This window comes from Sycon ciliatum, chromosome 4 (genome assembly GCF_964019385.1).
Source record: "Sycon ciliatum chromosome 4, ocSycCili1.1, whole genome shotgun sequence".
Lineage (NCBI taxonomy): Eukaryota > Metazoa > Porifera > Calcarea > Leucosolenida > Sycettidae > Sycon > Sycon ciliatum.
In genome coordinates this window covers 34730428-34747987 of record NC_088646.1, presented here as the reverse complement: position 1 = coordinate 34747987, position 17560 = coordinate 34730428, and the positions used below count along the sequence as shown (strand labels likewise).

At 46.8% G+C, this 17560-nt stretch overlaps 1 protein-coding gene and 2 non-coding genes across 4 annotated transcripts in view; 1 reads left to right on the top strand and 2 right to left on the bottom strand.

The window, feature by feature from the left end:
- LOC135815854 (protein still life, isoform SIF type 1-like) overlaps positions 1–17560 on the bottom strand; it is a 46214-nt gene that overhangs the window by 16059 nt on the left and 12595 nt on the right. For both annotated transcript variants that reach the window (XM_065329198.1, XM_065329199.1), the window contains exons 14-33: positions 12930–13027; positions 12319–12367; positions 11777–11835; positions 11386–11421; positions 10974–11051; positions 10324–10373; positions 10031–10082; positions 9735–9821; positions 9081–9143; positions 6773–6862; positions 5893–5945; positions 5312–5339; positions 3637–3837; positions 3129–3191; positions 2507–2573; positions 2252–2292; positions 1848–1944; positions 1028–1120; positions 507–593; positions 69–165 (exon numbers count right to left, since the gene is read on the bottom strand). In XM_065329198.1, the coding sequence (XP_065185270.1) occupies positions 69–165; positions 507–593; positions 1028–1120; positions 1848–1944; positions 2252–2292; positions 2507–2573; positions 3129–3191; positions 3637–3837; positions 5312–5339; positions 5893–5945; positions 6773–6862; positions 9081–9143; positions 9735–9821; positions 10031–10082; positions 10324–10373; positions 10974–11051; positions 11386–11421; positions 11777–11835; positions 12319–12367; positions 12930–13027 (1489 nt within the window). The remainder of the gene's footprint in view (positions 1–68; positions 166–506; positions 594–1027; positions 1121–1847; positions 1945–2251; positions 2293–2506; positions 2574–3128; positions 3192–3636; positions 3838–5311; positions 5340–5892; positions 5946–6772; positions 6863–9080; positions 9144–9734; positions 9822–10030; positions 10083–10323; positions 10374–10973; positions 11052–11385; positions 11422–11776; positions 11836–12318; positions 12368–12929; positions 13028–17560) is intronic.
- Positions 10747–10818, bottom strand: Trnad-guc (transfer RNA aspartic acid (anticodon GUC)). Its single transcript has one exon. It is a non-coding gene; the product is annotated as a tRNA-Asp (tRNA).
- Trnap-cgg (transfer RNA proline (anticodon CGG)) lies at positions 13127–13198 on the top strand. Its single transcript has one exon. It is a non-coding gene; the product is annotated as a tRNA-Pro (tRNA).

The window sequence follows — 17560 nt, the reverse complement described above, 5'->3', positions numbered from 1 at the left end:
TTTCAACTTTATCCAGCACACCTGCGCACGTGGACACACACACACACACACACCACCCTATACTGTACCTGGGCGGTGCAGGGCAAACAAGCTCATCGATGAGATTGGTATCGGGCACGACACTGAATGCTCCGCACGAACGAACTACCATCGACAAGACAGGTGCTAAGGACAAACAAACAAGAACAGATATAAAGTACATGATCTCGGCAAGTCAGGGACGGCTTTTCCAGAAAGGGGAAGACATGGATGCAGTCATGGATTGATACACATCAAGTATAGCAACAAATCGCAGCATAACAGTTCTTCTGTGTATGCAAGCAGCAGAAAGACAAAGGAAAGCAGCAGAAAGACAAAGGAAAGCAGCAGAAAGACAAAGGAAAGCAGCAGCATTGCCTTGTGCATGTAGTGGTCAGCTGACAGAGAATAGCAGCGATGGCCTGTGTATGTAGTGGTAAGCTGACAGAGGAAAGCAACAGCATCGGCCTATGCAGTCTACTACTCACCCTGTAGCAGCTCAATGATCCTGCTGCGAGTTTGCTCTTCCACAGCCTCCATATTGATAGACAGAATCTCATCACCAATATGCAAATCTGTACAAAGAAAACACATAATCCAACAGGGAAAATGGAGGAGAAGGAAACGGAGGACGAGGAAACGGAGGAGGAGAAAACAGAGGAGGAGGAGAAGGAGGAGGAGAAAGAGATCTTTGGTGCAAGTGTGTGCAATGGTGAAATATTTAGCCTTGCCATTACTGCTCCCGCTGCTGCTGCTGCTGCTGTCATTTTCAGTCTGACAGTGTCCTACATGTATATCTTAAAGCCAGTAATCAAAGTCATGAGCTAGTACAAACACACTACACAGTATACTTGTTCCAATGCCTCTAGCTACCAGTCCTTCATGCAGTGCATTACATGCAGTTCAACTCCGTCCAGCAACCAGTACCAGCCCTCCATGCAGTACATGTACATGTAGTTCCACTGTTCCACTGCCTCTAGCTAAAGGAGCAGTTCTATCAGCAGCTCACCAGCACTGTGAGCCACACTGTTTGCCAACACTTCCGTCACGTAGACACTGGGCTGATCCAGGGCTGCACCTTCACAGATGTCCACTTCAAAGCCTGCACTCCAGACACATAGCAGTAGGTACAAAGAACAAGCAAACATACACAGTCTTGACACACACCATGTGAAGTTCACCCACCGTTCGTAGAGGGCTCAATTTGCCGAAGGCAAAGAGCGGAATACACAGATAGAAATTCAATTTTTGTCTGATGATCGATTCAGTTCGCGAATCTCAGAGTTACGAAACAGCAACTGCTCGTTCTTCTGTTTGTGTCTTAGAACACATGCACACACATACAGGTCAATGACTACAGGATTTCAACAAACCTTTCCAAAGCGATTACGCCAAAAAGCAAGTGTGGTGGCTAGACTAGTACCACAAGTACTGCCTTACACACTACAAACATGCCTAGCTCAAACAGCATACTGTCGAAAATACAGACAGCGAGCGGCACAACTAAGTCTCTACAGGCATGTCAGACAATGCGCTGAGATCAAGAAACATTGAATGGTGTGCAAGCATTACTGACCCCCTCCTGACACCCCCCCCCCCCCCCCCCCTTCCTCACACAGACACATTCAAGAATGCAAGCACATACATGTACGTGTACAGTTGTTTAAGGTCCTCAGGCTGCGTATAGTGCTCTATGTCCAGTGGACAGAGCCAGTAGTACACTACTTACACAGCGATCACACAACCAAGTCCTTTTCTGCCGTTACTCAGAGTTTCGTGTAAAAAAAACACTCATTAGACAGCTGTATAGTAGATGGAAACACACCTACCGAAAACAACAGAGAGATTGCCGAGAGTGCGAGTATCCGGTAACGCCAGATGTACGGTGCTCACCACTTTCTCACGGACCTCCACAATGTCGTACATCTACCCAGAGAGCACAGCATACAAATATACAGCTGCAGTTTGTGCGGTAAACACATGAGCTTACATATAGAACTCAGAGCAGCTAGCTGCAGTGAAAAACAAGACATGTATGTAGCAAATTGTACCCAGTACTTTCAGTCCATAGCTGCATGTATAAAGAGGAGAGACATCTACCTAACTAAAATGACACGTTACGAGCTGCAACAACACCGCAACATTCTGCCTTCGCTCTAGTTTGGTTTGTACAACCTGCCATCAAGGCTGTTTACTGAAAGCATGAACCAAATTGTCCAGAATCACAACTGACCATATCTTTCATCTCTTGATCAAGGTTAGCAAGTCGAAACTCTGAAGCAAGAAAGCACAGCAGCAATCCCAGCAGTGGTTTCAGCAAAGTCACAACTGAATCACTCCCAGACTACACTGAAAGTACATGTACTGCCGTCGAAAATCACAGAGAAAGCATCCTACTCAGATAAGATGCACAGCAGCAGCAGGGCGCACAACAAGCAGCCTGTTTGCAGCACAACACACGCCAGCGAACAGCTGCATTGACCCTTACCCATTCCTGTGTCAGCACGATTCAGACCGAGCACCAGGAATGTACCGTCTGGGTCAAGATTCCTCTTCTGCAAGGAACAAAAACAAGCCCAGATCCGTGTACGTTAGTCCAAAGCTTGATGGCATATCACATAGGTATTGTAATCGATTTTGACATCACCGACTACGAAATGGAGGGAAGACGGTGACGGTTGGACAGAAAATGTCAATCCCGATCTGCACCTCAGTCACATTGCCCAGCGTGAACGTGAAATTTGAACATACCTACATCAGCACTCCTAGCGCTACTCACGGCTTTGTGCTTGGTAGCACGGACCTTGCACAACCCATATCTACACCCAGGCCAAGTGGGCTGCGTCGTTCTGCAAACAACCCAGCAAGCGATGCTGAGCCGTATTGAGCACCCCCGGGACGGACAGGTACGTACAGAACCATATGCAGCAGTCCGTCAATGTCCCCCCCCCCCTTCCAAGGGACCTTCGCTATAGGCCAGCAATGCTCTTCCACTAAGCTCTGTCAGTGCTTTGTTTGCAATTTTCTGTTCACTCACGTCAAACAAACAAAGTTGAAAACAGGTCAATCAGTTCTCCTGCCTCCTGACTCTCAACCAGTACAAGTCTTACCTCACATGCCACATCCAGTACATCACCAGCTGTCATGCCGTCCTGTAATAGGATAACAGTACTCTGTGGGCAGAGAAGAGCAGGCCACGCAGATAGCTTACAACTCAACAACCACACAGGGAAAACAGGCACAGAGTGATTGGAAACACATTGGAAACAAGCACACACAAGTCAACTCACAGAGAGAGGGGGGGGGGGGGGGGGGGGGGTGGTGGCATGCTTACAGGAAGGTTCTCGCATAGAACCATAACACACAATGCACTCCATTTGGCAGAGTATAACCCCCCCCCCCCCCTTTCCACCCAAAATTGAAACAATTGAGTAGCATGCGAGCATTTCTCATCCTGAGTGCAGCAGTCATCCAGCATTTAGATGCTGCAGCATAGTGAGCACAGCACACCACATTGCAGGACATATGGCAATGATCACGGAGTCGCGATGCAACAAGCCCAGCATGCATGCATAACCCAGAGGCAATCTGTTTTCGCCAAAGCATTGGTGAACAAACCTGCTTGTCCGGCAGCTCAATTCTCAAATACTGCGGCTTGGCAGCAGCTGGAGCAGCACTCGTCTGCTCGACATTATTGGTTGCAGTTGCCGCTTGCTTTGGCGGCTGGGCAACATCTTTCCAAACCGGCTGACCAGGCGCAACTTCGGCGGTCGGTGAACTGTCAACGCTGTTGCCTGCTTCCGTGCCACACTCTCCTTCCTGCTTGGGTTCAGTTTGAAAACAAGAGCACAGGCAGAATACCAGCCAATACCAGCTGATCAGTACAAAGACAGACTACTTACATTATTGTGATGGTCCTCTTTGCTATCGAACTTCATTGACGAGACGTGCAACGGTCGAAACAGCTGTCGAGATGATTTCTATTATTTATTATCCGACAATACAGGTAGACTCCCTCTAATTCGAATACGGTATAATTCGAACATTCCGTGTAATTCGAACTTTTTCGTCGTACCGATCTTCTGCAAGTCACTTCAAGTCAAAATCGAATGCATAATTCGAAGTACGAAAAGTGCGCCGGTTGGATAATTCGAACCCAGTCTTCGTACAGAAGAGCTGTTTACAGTACATTGGCTATGTCCTTTGAACGCTTATTTCGAAGTGAGATTGAGTTGCTATCCTTGTAATTCGAAGTTCATTCTTTTCTCCTTCTCTAGCCAAGAGTAGCTCAAAAATCGATCGATGGTCCGCTGCAGGATCGACTATAGCGTTCAAGAAACCCACCTTCTCTCGAAATTTGATTCAAGCCCGTGCGAGGCAAATTGCAAAGGTTTGATTGAAGACGACTTCTTCCAGGTGGCTGACTCTCTTCGCAGATCTCGATGGCCTTTCTTACCGCGCCAGCTCGTGCGCGGAGATGTTGGCGCACAACAACACTATTGTCGTAAATATTGTCTATGCCTTTGCTCCACTTCCGTTCTTCAGAACGACGTGCTGCTGTCCAACGGCCTTTCATGACGCGGATTAGGCAGCGCAGTTCTTTTCCGTTGAAATTGTTTCAGGAAAGCTGCAGTGACTGACAACTTCTTCGCTAGAAGATGAAGATAATGTCACAATGATTTTGTGTCGATCCAGTGTTTTGATGATCCGTTGTACATGACCGCGTACCGGTACGACCACCTACATGTATGTTTCGTTGATGCAAATAAAAATGTGCAAAAAATATTCAGCATGCGATTTCAAGCATTTTGACATACATATCAGTGCATGGGGCCGCATTTGGATAATTAGAAGTTCCCGATAATTCGAAGTTAGGGCCTGGCAATTTGAGGTTCTAATTAAAGGGAGTCTACCTGTATATATTATCCGACAATACTGTTCCTTTCGTGTGGTTTTGTCAGAGAAGTGTGCATCGGTTGGCTTTGTTACTCAGAGCTTCTCCCAAACGTAGTCATGCAGACGGATGAGCTGGGTTAGCACTACTTTCATGAACTCATCATTAATGCTTGCCATGGAAGATCAGCAAGGCAATCCCGTGACAGGATCACAGAACTCTTCACTGATCAATATGGGTGAACTTACGTACACATGTCACATGCCAGAGCAGCTCAAGTACCGTAAGCACACAGGCTACAGTACACGTGACACCACTGCCTCTACTCTAGCAGCACTGACAGAAAACTCCAACACCCTCATACATGTACGGACAAATCAGATAGCTCGGTTCTCTCACCGTTGCTGTGGAAGACGACTCGGATGGTCTGTAGTGTACACACGCGTACGCGCGCACACACGCACACCGCAAACATGTGTACACACACGTACACGCACACATGCATGAGTAGGCAAAAAAGAACATCATGTATAGAAATGTATGCGCACGGCCCCTATCGTATAACATGGTCAGAGCAGAAGCCAGCACTGACCCGAATGAATATCTATCTCTGGGTAGGGTTGAACTGATATTGGTTGGTTTTCAAAATTCAACACAAGCATTTCTGAACGCCAGGGATAGAGATCACTCTGATTTCAATGGAGCTGTGTTCTAGTGGAAAGTACGACAAGTCCTGCTATCCCAAAGCTAGTGCTGGCTGTACTCTTATCAAGGACGATACCACCGTAACTCAGGCATTCTAATTAATCTTGGGGGACACGTGTCCCCATCATAACATTAAATGTCACAATGCAAGAGGGAAAGATGTGCACGGAATACACACAAAGAACTAAGGGGATCCATCACCTCCATGCGAATGATACAACACCAGGTTTTAATACAGAGGATGTGCACTGCCAACACCCAGTGAAGCTGCTTACCCTAAGTCAAGAGGAGCCAGAGCTTTGCGAGTAGCATGCATTGCTGATGTTTCCTGCACACGGCACAGCACAGCACGCAATGACAGAGTGGCATTGTAGTCAATAATTTTTCCAGATTTAGGCTCATAGTTCATTGCGATGAAGGTTGAGACGACATCACAACTCCAGAGTTTTGTGCCAGGTCAGTACTCACCAGGTGACTACAAATAATACAGAAAAATACCTCGACCACCAGACTGTCGGGTGCCCAAGAACAACAGTCTAGGATTTCACCAAGCACAGCATACCAATGTATACACGGTGACTCAACTGTGCATAGACTGTTGTGCATGAAAATAAGAACGGCCTAGGCTAGGAAGCTGACCCCAGTTCTTCGGAACCCGACAGTACAGTACAGTATTCTATTTATATTTTATACAGTAAAGTGCTCCTGTACGGCACAAGGCCTGAGAATGAACAGGCAGGTGAGAACTGGGGGATGTGGATTGGTGCTAGCTTGTGAATGCATGCGCTGGCCTGCTACGTATGGCGATGCTCAAAACTGCTAAAAACTGGTGCAAAAGGAGGACAATGGAGGGGCACGTCCAATGTCTTAAGTCACAAGGCATACAGTGTCATCAGTGTGGCAAAGAGTGGTAATATATCCACTAAAACCCATCCAAAGCGTGCCCGGTAGACCAAAGTGCTCGTCATTTTGGTGGCCAGATAACTGAGATACGGATTGACCAATAGACAAAAAGATGCCAACTGTGACATCTCCATTTCATAAAACTCAGCTAAGCAGATAAGTCTGGTACTTGCCAGGGCCGGCGCAATTAAACAGGACCAAAACAATTCAATCAAAAACACCAGCAACACATCACAGTGCTTCATCCCTTACCTGAGCATTCTCAACTGATCCAGATGCAGAGCCCTTGTTGGAATTCTCATTCTTTTTCATTGGCACTATGTCAGGCTCGGGGCCAGTCTTCTACACCAAGGAACACACGCATACACACACAGCACAGCACCACACAGTACAGCACACCCACATGTAAAGCAATAATTCTGTATAAGAAGAAAAGAGGACCAAAGAGCTACAATAATTCTTTGTGATAGTTTTAATTTTCGCGTTACACATAAAATCGGGAAAAAATGCAGGCACGAAACCAAAATTTGTGATTTGGCCGGAAGTGCAGCAAGCGCGGTGCACGCCTTTCGTAGTCTTGAATTGTGTACAGTACATGTATGGAGCTACGGTAGATCAAAGAGACGTGCATGTACGTGTAGTCATTGTAGATCAACACAGAATGTAGCAAAATCCAAGCACCACAAGGCTACGCACTGTGAAACTGTTGTGGATTCGGCAAGTTCGTTGAACTTGAAGTTATTTTTAAAGAACCCCGAAGACATCTTTAGATTGCCTGTTGCTTTCTTTAGTTAGAAGCTATTTATTGTCTCTGTTGCCAAAATGTCGCTGCTTCAGTGGGTCCAGAAGAACAAGGACAAAAACGCTGACACCGTTTCTCAGCCGTCGTTTCTGCCAGCGCCAGCGACTGCTGCCGCAGCTGCTGCGAACAAAGCCGTGGAATTCCCTCCGTGCGGATATCCGAGGCGTCACCAAACTGGCCGCCTTCAAGTCAAGCGCTTTGCAACACATTCTTGCCTGCTTTTAGCTTCACGCCCATGTTTCTGTAGCTGTGCTGGAACTGCTCTATTTCGCCGCCACTATTTACCATTAGCCATGTCTCCCCCCCCCCCCCCCCCCCCCCTCTCCTCCACCCTACACAGTGGGTCCATTGTTATTACGCATCTGCCTGTTTTGGTTTCTCCACTATAAATAAAAGAATACTAAGGCAAGACTGCTGGACGCCATGCCAAGGTCTAGTTCCCCAGTGACTACTGGAATGCAATGCATCTATACGATCACTGGAGAAACCAGGTCAATTCCGGACCGCTCTTTTATCCCACCTGAAAATTCACTGACTAACGTTGCTCACTGATCAAATAATTATGTAATCTTTCCTCTGCAGTCTTAAACCCTACTCTATTTTTTCTTTCTTTTTTCTTTTCCTTTTCCTTATATTTGTGTGCCTGTAGTTGATCTCATGTAATAAGGCAACACTGCCTGTTCGTTCTTTGACATTAAATAAACCAATCCAAACCAAACCAATGCATAGCCCAAGTCACTGGAGCACCGAGCAGACAATGCTAGAGTTCATCGACAGAATCATTATTCTCTACGCGACGTCAGTTCGTGAGGACCCGAAGCTCGTTCCTGACCAGCCAGCTCTGGCTATTTGTGATGTATATGCCGCCCATCGCTGGGAGTCCGTTCTGAAGAAACTGACGCGCAACCACATCCACCAGGTTTCCATCCCAGCTGGATGCAATGGCAAGCTGCAACCCCTTGACTTGTCAGGCAATGACCTGTTCAAGTCAAAGATGAAGGAGCAGTTCTCTAACTGGTATGCAGATTGTGTGAAGGCCGCATTGGACTGTAGTGAGTCCCGTGATGATGTGAATTGACTTGAAAGCCTCCACCGTCAAGCCACGCCATGCTAACTGGCTGATCTCAATGGTGCCGTCATTGAGCTCCATGGCGTGTCTGAAAGATGGCTACCGCACGGCTGGAATTCTGGCATGCATCATGCCTTCAGAAACAGCCATCTGCTGCTTTCGCTCTGGTGCTGTCGTAGCTATTTCGCCTGTAGCGAACTTACTTTTCTTCGAATCTTTTTTAAAATCACACAAGACGCCTGCTGATGCTCCGTTACCTTCATTGCCTTCTTTTTTTCTGTACTAGTGTCCAATTTGCTCTTTTCATTCCCTTCTTCAAATTCGATTCAAAACATTTGGTGCACTGTTTTCGCTGTTGTTATTCATCCAACTTACCCCTACCTACTTCGAAGTATGATAGTATAGTATTGCCGCTACAGTGTCTCTAGCGCAAAATTTTACAACCAGTAGTTTTCTGGGTGAATCGCAAAAATTAATCTTTGCAAAACGGTCTAAACTCTCAATTCACAAACAATAAACGCCGCAAAAATGTATCACTTTACAGCATATGCTACGGCTGCATGGTGTTTAGATGAATATGGTCACAATGTGGGTCAAAATCATCTCTTGATGTCGCGCCACAGCTCAACAGACCTGCCCATAGGTCCCACAACCACTCTGTGACAGCAATGCACCACATGTCTACGTACTTTTGCATGCTTGAGTGACGCTGGACGTTGATTGCTTGTCTTGGCAGCTCGCCGTGCAATCACCTGAAACAGACAAAAAGCCAAGAAAACCGGCATAAGCACTCAACAACGTACTAGGAAGCCTACGCTTGGGAGCACAGCCTCTTGCAAAGTCCTGACCTGGTATTGCTAGGCGGACGGGACGGCTTTCACAACAACAGAGAACACGAAGAATAAGTAAACCGGAAAGGTTCCAGGCTGTCCAAAAGAGAGCTCAATGCCTGCGGGCAGCGCTCCGAGTCACAACAAATTATTCATCATCTTCTACCTGAATAGTGCGAGCTCCAGTGTGGGAACAAACCCATTCTCTTCTACTTGCTGTAAAGAACAAGTAAGCAATTCTGATCAGTCACCACCACTACAGAGTGCAGAGTTTTGAATACAATTTGCAGCGTCAACGACCTTTGTGTAGTGGTGATGACTGATAGTAATATGAATTGGCTGCAGTGGAGCCTCCGTGTTCTAGAACAAGTAAGCACACCATATAAACGCAATAGAAATTCCAAACATTACGGATACTCCAAGTGAAGGGCATAACGGAGTAGGACACCGGGGGCATTGCTTGCATGCCGATCTGAGAGGCAGATCACATCCCCGTGTTTTAAAAGCTCTCACCAGGCAATGTAGGGCCGACACAGAGAAGGTTGCAACTTGTCCACGCAAGGATGACTTGGTGGCCTTCGTTGCACATGCTAGCAGGTTCTACAGTACCAATAGCGAAAGGAGAGCAAACAAAGTCAACTACACAAGTCAGCTGTTGCATGGCGAAGTGCAACGTATGGAGAAGTTGCAAGTTTCAATAAACCTGATTGCTCACACATCATGTTATTACAGACTCCGCCATACCAGAGGGACCCACCACCCTCATATGCACATGTACACGCACACACAATCCATGGATAGCCACGTACCTGCGGGTTGGGCAACTCCGAGCCTTTCAGTGCTGCAATATAGCACTTCCACCTACAGCAAACACACACACACACACACACACACACACACACACACACAAACGCACACACACAACATACAACTATTCACCAGACTCAGGCCAAGTGAACCCACCCAATTTACCTAGAAAACACGGCTGTACATATCCAGCGGTTTCATAGATGGTGGAATGCACAGCACCCACATTTGACCAAAATGAGAACTTCTTGCAAACACAAAGCTTGTCAAACAAACATCAGCTACGACTACATACTTGAAAAGATCCATGTTGAACGCCTCCAGTTCTTCACTCCAGGAACTGATCTATGCACACAAACACAACCAACCAAACCACTCTACAGCTTCTAGCCAAATACAAGTTGGTCATGTTGAGTGAGTGGTTGTGTTAGCTGCTGGCTGAGTGTGCAATTCCTGGTCAGTCCCAGTCTAGAAGCCCGATCGGCAAAGTCCTGCGTCGTAGGAACGTAGAAGTAATGTAGGAATTTCGCCGAGTGCTGAGTGAATGCTAGTTGCACGCTCTTGTTGGAGGAGGGGGGCTATGGACCCTTGCCATTGGTTAATCTGAACACACCTTTAGCCAGTTATGATTTGAGGAACGAAAACGAATGTCCTTCCTTCCCGGGAATCGACCCAGGTCACCTTGAGATGATTTGAGGAATTAAAAAAAAGAAATGTCCTCCCCGGCCGGGAATCGAACCCGGGTCTTCCGCGTGACAGGCGGAGATACTTACCACTATACTACCGAGGATTGACTGGTAATCTTTGTCCTACTACCACATTTCACCCTGCCTGCATGCAATGCAATGCACATGGAAATCAGCGGAATTCAACCCACCGCGGAAACATGCTGATTTACAAATCCGCATGCACGCCACGGAGGATGCACAGAACACAGACATGTACCTGTTCAGAAATCTTCGACTTGACTTTGCCGGTGGCGGTTTTCTGCTGCAGCACAGCCATCTGCTTCATTTGACTTTGCTGCAGTGTGAGAGAACAGGAAGAACAATACCGCGCTTAGGACAATCAGGCACCTGCTGCTGCTGCTACATTACTGGTCTAGGACAATGAACACATCCGATGGTTGAAGTTCCTGTCTACCTTACTGTGTGTGTATGCGAGAACAGGGCGTGCACTACGCAGCACTGCTACATCTGATATGTACGCTTGGACACTGGCTGATACGTATGCTGGGACACTGGCTGATATGAATGCTGGGGCACTCGTCGATACCAATGCTGAGATACTGGCGGACTTGTATGTTGGGACACTGGCTGTGGCAGCTACACAGGATACACTCAGGGGCTCAACTCACCGTGTCAATTTCCTCCTGGATCTGAGTGCAGCGACTCTGCAAGCAAGTGGCACGCGCACAAAAGAAAACCAAACGACATGAACAAGTGGATTGGGTTGTTCACCTATCCATACCACTAAACATGAACAAAGACAGTATTGTCGGACTGCAATACAATGGGTATATACTATGCAGACAGAATCCGATTGGTGCAGCATGTACACTCTCTGCATGGTCATAAACATCAGGAATCGTGTAACTCAAGTACACGTGCATTGCAGGGATGCAGAATTAGCAGAACGCTAGCCATTCACTAGTCTGAGAATGCAGTGCGATTGCATTGTTCCGGCAATCCGTGCAACAAACAAACTAACATATTGTACATCAGGACTGTGTGTGTTCTTCACAGTACCTGGAAATCCTGAATAGCATCAGCTTTTGTCGAGGCAGATGTTGCTGCAAGTGCAGCAGCTGATCAGGCAGCATAGTCAAGAAACACATGTCACAGAAAAGGCAAAGGATTATTTCAAATATGGTTGAATATCACAGCTTAGCCAATGGGCACACTACCGGTTCGTGAAATCCAAAATGCAAATCCTTGTTGTAAAAAGCTTGAATTTCGTTGTACTTGAAAGTATTTCTGGCTATTACCAGAAGGAGTTGTCAACATGAACAGTAAGGAAGTTACTATCATTCTGCTGCTAACTAGTCAGCCACAACCTCGCTTTGCAGAACTACATGCAAGCACTAGAGCGAATTAATAACAGCCTAGATGCGATTAAAACACAAACACACACACACACACACACACACACACACACACACACACACACACACACACGCGCGCAGTCACACACACACGCACACACACACACACACACACACACACACACACACACACACACACACAGTCACACACACGCACACGCACACACACACACACCACTTTCTTACCTAGGTGTATGGAACCGACCCATGCACTGGCATCAGTCTGACTACTGGCCTAGTATGCAAACAAACATCAAACAAACATCAAACAAACATCAAACAAATATCAAACAAACATCAAACAAACACATGCCCAACACATGCACAACACACACACACACACACACACACACACACACACACACACACACACACACACACACATACACACACACACACACACACACACACACACAGTGGTGGACGATGCTTACAGAAAGATACAGAAAGGCACAGGCGGGTAGCTGAAAGCCAAGCTAGTCTGCGGTCGGGAGATGAAGGCGATGACAGCGACTGAAGCACTCCGCCGCTCACAACCCTTGCTACTACGTGTGCTGTAAAAGCCTTATAATTAATTTCACGGTTCGCGTGAGACTCGGCTGGAAGCCGGGCTTTCCGCATCCGTAGGAACGCCACCACCCTTCAAGGATCAAGGCGCAGATACAGCTCCTAAAGCGGTGGGAGGTGAGTAGATGAGCTCACCAGCAAGTGGTCAAAGACCGAAAATCCCATTCACTGCATCCATGAACAAACCTTATAACAAAGGGCTAAATCTAACGAGATACTATGCGTCATACCTGCATGTAGTGAGTGTGGCCTTCGCTGCTGCTCAAACTGGTCACATAGTCACGGTATACATACTCATGAACCAGCTGTGCAATACCATTGCACACATCTGAACAGACACAGGGAATGAATGACACACAAAAGAAATTCACCATTCCTCCACGCTCGCAATGATCTTCAACCCTGTTCTTCCCCTGGATTCACCCATGGCTTGTTGGTCTAGGGGTATGATTCTCGCTTCGGATGCGAGAGGTCCCGGGTTCAAATCCCGGATAAGCCCAATATTTTTCTTTCTCCTTTTTCCAACATTGAAAACAAAGAGAACAAAGCGATATCAAGAGTGCATACACAAGAGTATGTTACTGTGGTTAGGGGTTCGTAACTTGCCTCCATCACGCTCTGAAAGCATGCACTCAAACCCATAATTTCTCGTACAAGCACATCCGTTTTTGCTCGATTCGCTCCAGTACCTACGCGATCTCTAAAAATGTTGGCGCATGACCCCAGTTCCGTACGAAAGTTCATTTCAAACCAGAGGGAAAGTGCGGTGTTTGATTTTCCGCAGTGCGCAGGCTGCAGCGAAATGATGTAATGAAGGCAGCGCGCCACACATTTGGCCTACAGAAAAGAGATCACAGTTGCATACTCTTGTTTTTGGACTCTTGGCGATATCAATTAGGCTTCCGCGGAATGTGCCGGCATAATTTGGGAATTATCGGCGTCATTTTTCAAAAGGGAATACTTAAATTTAATTGGCAATTTTGGTGTAATACCGTATATTCTCTATTATAAGCACAGGTCTCCATTACTAGCACAGTCTCTAATACTAGCACACTGTGAGCACCTTTCAAAACATTATAAGCACAGTCTCTATTATTAGCAGGGTCTTAGTGGAATCAATGCTGCACGCACGATATCTAGCATGTATTTCTTCTTGCTCTGTACGGATGTATTGGTTGAAAAAATATAAGCACGGTCTCCAATGTAAGCACGGGATAGAGGGGTGTAAATATAAGCACAGCGCTTATAATAGAGAATATACGGTAATCGGGAAAACTTGAGCAATGCCACCCCCCCCCCCCCCCCCCCCTCCTGACCTCGTGGTGGTTGTGAGTCTTGTGACTCTTTTGACTCGAGTCTCTTCACTTTTTATTTCTAATTTTGTTGGCCATGGTCCACTCATGGAGTTAAAACTTAAAAGACCCCTCCAACAAGAACGAGTGTCCAGAAGCGATTGAGTCGAGCGGGAGGATGACTTTTGTATTACGCCGAGCGAGGGCCTGATGATATCACACATGCTTAGCATGCCTGACAGGATGCACCAGCGCACATACATTCGTTGCAGAAGCGCAGAGGTGCCAATTCTTCCGGCCCCAAGAACGTGTCACCATCACAAAGAGCAGGGACTAATTTACTTCAAAAAAATTGCATAGCAATAATTGCTACACACCTCGATGTTTGCATAGCAACGCAACAATTTTGCATAGCAGTTTTTTTCCGTCGACAATGCAGTCTTCAGTGCACTTCCACTTATACCGTCAACAAACGCCATGCTGCCTCAAACCACGAAGCGAGGACGCCTTCTCCCTGCACATCTTGCAAAATATCTTGGTCACAGCTCCACCACTCGACTCTGCGCGAATCCATTCTTTTTTGGGATCAAATTCAGCAATCCACTTGTCCACAGTACCTTGCTTCACAGACATGCCGGCAGTGAAGAGGCTTCATCAATAAGGCTAGCAGAATTTTACAAAGATAAGTTCTGAACGGTCGAGACGCCTACTGCTAGGGAAGCAACGCGGTCTAAATCTCAAAAGCAGGTGAAGTACTTGTCGACACTCGCCTCGTGCTTCCTGGGCTGCACTTCAAGTAAGTATTAGTTAGTTAGTTTCCAAGTGCACGTGCTGCGGTGCGCGTGCGGAGATAGTGCGACATATGGCCATGGTCCCGCGGCCCGCGCGTGCGTATGGTGTAAAATCTACCTGCAGTGCAGGGTGCAGGCTGGACAACCACACACACACAGTCTAATCTAGTCACAGTGCATGGCGCGCCATCTCGTGGCGTCAAACCAGCCACACACACTGTAAAGCTACACATGTGCATGCGCTACGCGTGCACTACAAGTCTATGTCCAGGGCCATACTTAGCTGTATGTTGTGTCGCAGTTTACCGCGACTCACTACGAACTTCGAATCGCAGACACTGTGTTTTGCGTCGCAAATTGCGATGCGATACCGGTTAAATTAGTCCCTGAAGAGTGAAAGAGTTTTCGTCTGAGCACTCTTCGGTCGCCCATGGTGCCTTGTTCTGTAACTGCTGTCGTGATTTGGATCCTGTTGAGAAGAAACAAAAACTTTCCAGATGAAGAAACGTTGGTAATTATTGTCTTTCATGTCAGTTGGTTCGGGACTCGCAATCATGTCGCGAGTCACGACAAGGAAGTTGGCCTGAAGAGACGCATTGTAGCAAGCCACATTAAAACTGCGAAGGATGCAATGGTAAAAGCAGACTTGCTCAAGAAAAAGGCGAGGGAGATGGACATAGCCAAGAAGTTGCCATGTCTAGTACAGTGTGTTGACTACACACAACGCTGGCTAAGTAGCACAGATTCACCTTGAGATAATTTATTGCTAAGAACCTGAAGTCCTATAATGCTGAGAAGCATTTGAGTGGTGAAACCCTGTCGCAGGCACAGCAAGTTCATTACATGAAGGTCGTCAGATCCTTCCTTGCAGCAGGGGTACCACTGACCAAAGTGCAGCACTTCTTACCTCTTCTGAAAGAAAATGCATACCGCCTCACGGATCACCATTGCCTGTGTGACCTCAAGCCACTTAGGCAACTCTCTTGATGTCTGGCATTGGCACAAACTACGTTTTCCGAGTGTCGGGGATCCCTTCAGCAGATCATGTCACTAACAACTCACTATCTCCCGAGCCTCGACATTCGACGCACCGTAGCAGGACTCTGTTTCCTGTACAAGCTACACTGTGTGGATGGTCCGGAAATGCTGAAAGCCATTCTGCCACCATCAGCAGCCGCACTGCAATGCTGCATGTCTACTCATGAAACAACCAGATCTGTAGCACATCATCTGTCACAACTTGCCAGTGTCCTTCCTCCTCAGTCACGAAACAACACACTGCGCTCATTTCCCCATTCTCTCATCGCAACGTGGAATCAGCTCCCACCTACCCTTCTGCAGTCTACCCCTTCTCGCAGAGGTAAGCACACCTTCAAGAAGAATGTCAACGACCACAGTGGGCGTGGGCCACAGACAGGTTATGATCTTTCCATCCCAGCCAACACACCAGCATAATATGCTGACCGCACTCCAGCCCCCTTCTACCCCTCTCTGATCCCCTTCACTCAGCCTTAGACCTTGTCTCTCCCAGTCATCGTACCGTATGCAATTATCAGTTCTCTCCATCTTCCTATTTCCACGGTGCTCTACTTTGCTATTGTTATGTCCTATCTCAATCTCCAATTCTCTCCATTATCGTTTTCAAAGGTGCTTTCCTATTGGACGCACATGTTCATTTCTCCTTCTCAACGGCGCACATGAGTAACGATGAATCCGAGACCCTTGGTCGGAGGAGTTACTTCTGCCCCGCCCCCGCTTCCATCCAATATGCCACCACCCCCGCTGTGCAGCATCTGATGGCTCTGTGGTATTAAGTTTAAAAAAAACTATACGAACAAACCAAGAAAGTAAGTTGCAATCATCACCACTTGCCGCTATTGCCATAAATACTATCACTCGCCTCATGTAAATACATTGTACTGCGCTGTACCACGTGTATTGTGTATGTACCATCATTATGTAACTTGTGCCCAAACAACAGCCTACATTTGCTATTAAAATGGTTTGTAACGTGTTTTTTGAGGATGCAGGGCTTCCTATTTGCATCGCCGAGCACGTTCATCATTTCTCGATCAATGCCGCTTGCATGATTTGTAGGCTGGCTGCATCAATAATAGTGTGTTCTGCGTCGTTTGCAGGTATGCTTGGTAAAATATTATTTTTTCCTTGTTAATAATAACGACCTACTTCTTGCGTAGGGATGAATAATTATCCTATCCACGAGGGGAATTAACCGTATTGCGTGACTGATCCTTTCAATGTTCTAATCTTTCAAGTGACTTTTCCTTTTCTACCTGGACTCCTCCTTGGTTTCCCTTTTCTCTCTAGCTCTTCTCTTGCACCTTCTTGCTATTATTCACTTAAATGTGGGGCTTTGAATAAAACAAGTCAAGACATTTATTTGTCTTGCGGCGATAATAGAGAGGTTCCGCATAACGTAATTACGTGAGTAAAAAACGTAGTCGATCTACGGAAAGTGTTACGTAAACTGCATGCGCATCTGGGTTCCGCCATACGGAGTTTTCAAATCACGTAGCTGCCCTTGGCAACTCCGAACGCGGTAGTGTACGACCAGATCGACATGGGGAGAGAGTCATAAATTTGTACCCCAATCCACTTACGGACCAGCTACGTTATCAGAGCCCTATCTACGTACTCTCCGTAGACAACTTTCCGTAAGTGGAGTGCAAACTCGCGAATTCACGGGTTTTTCCCGCCCACTAACGTAAAGTTGCTCAACTTTACGTAGTGCGGAACCTCTCTAATAATAATAATAGT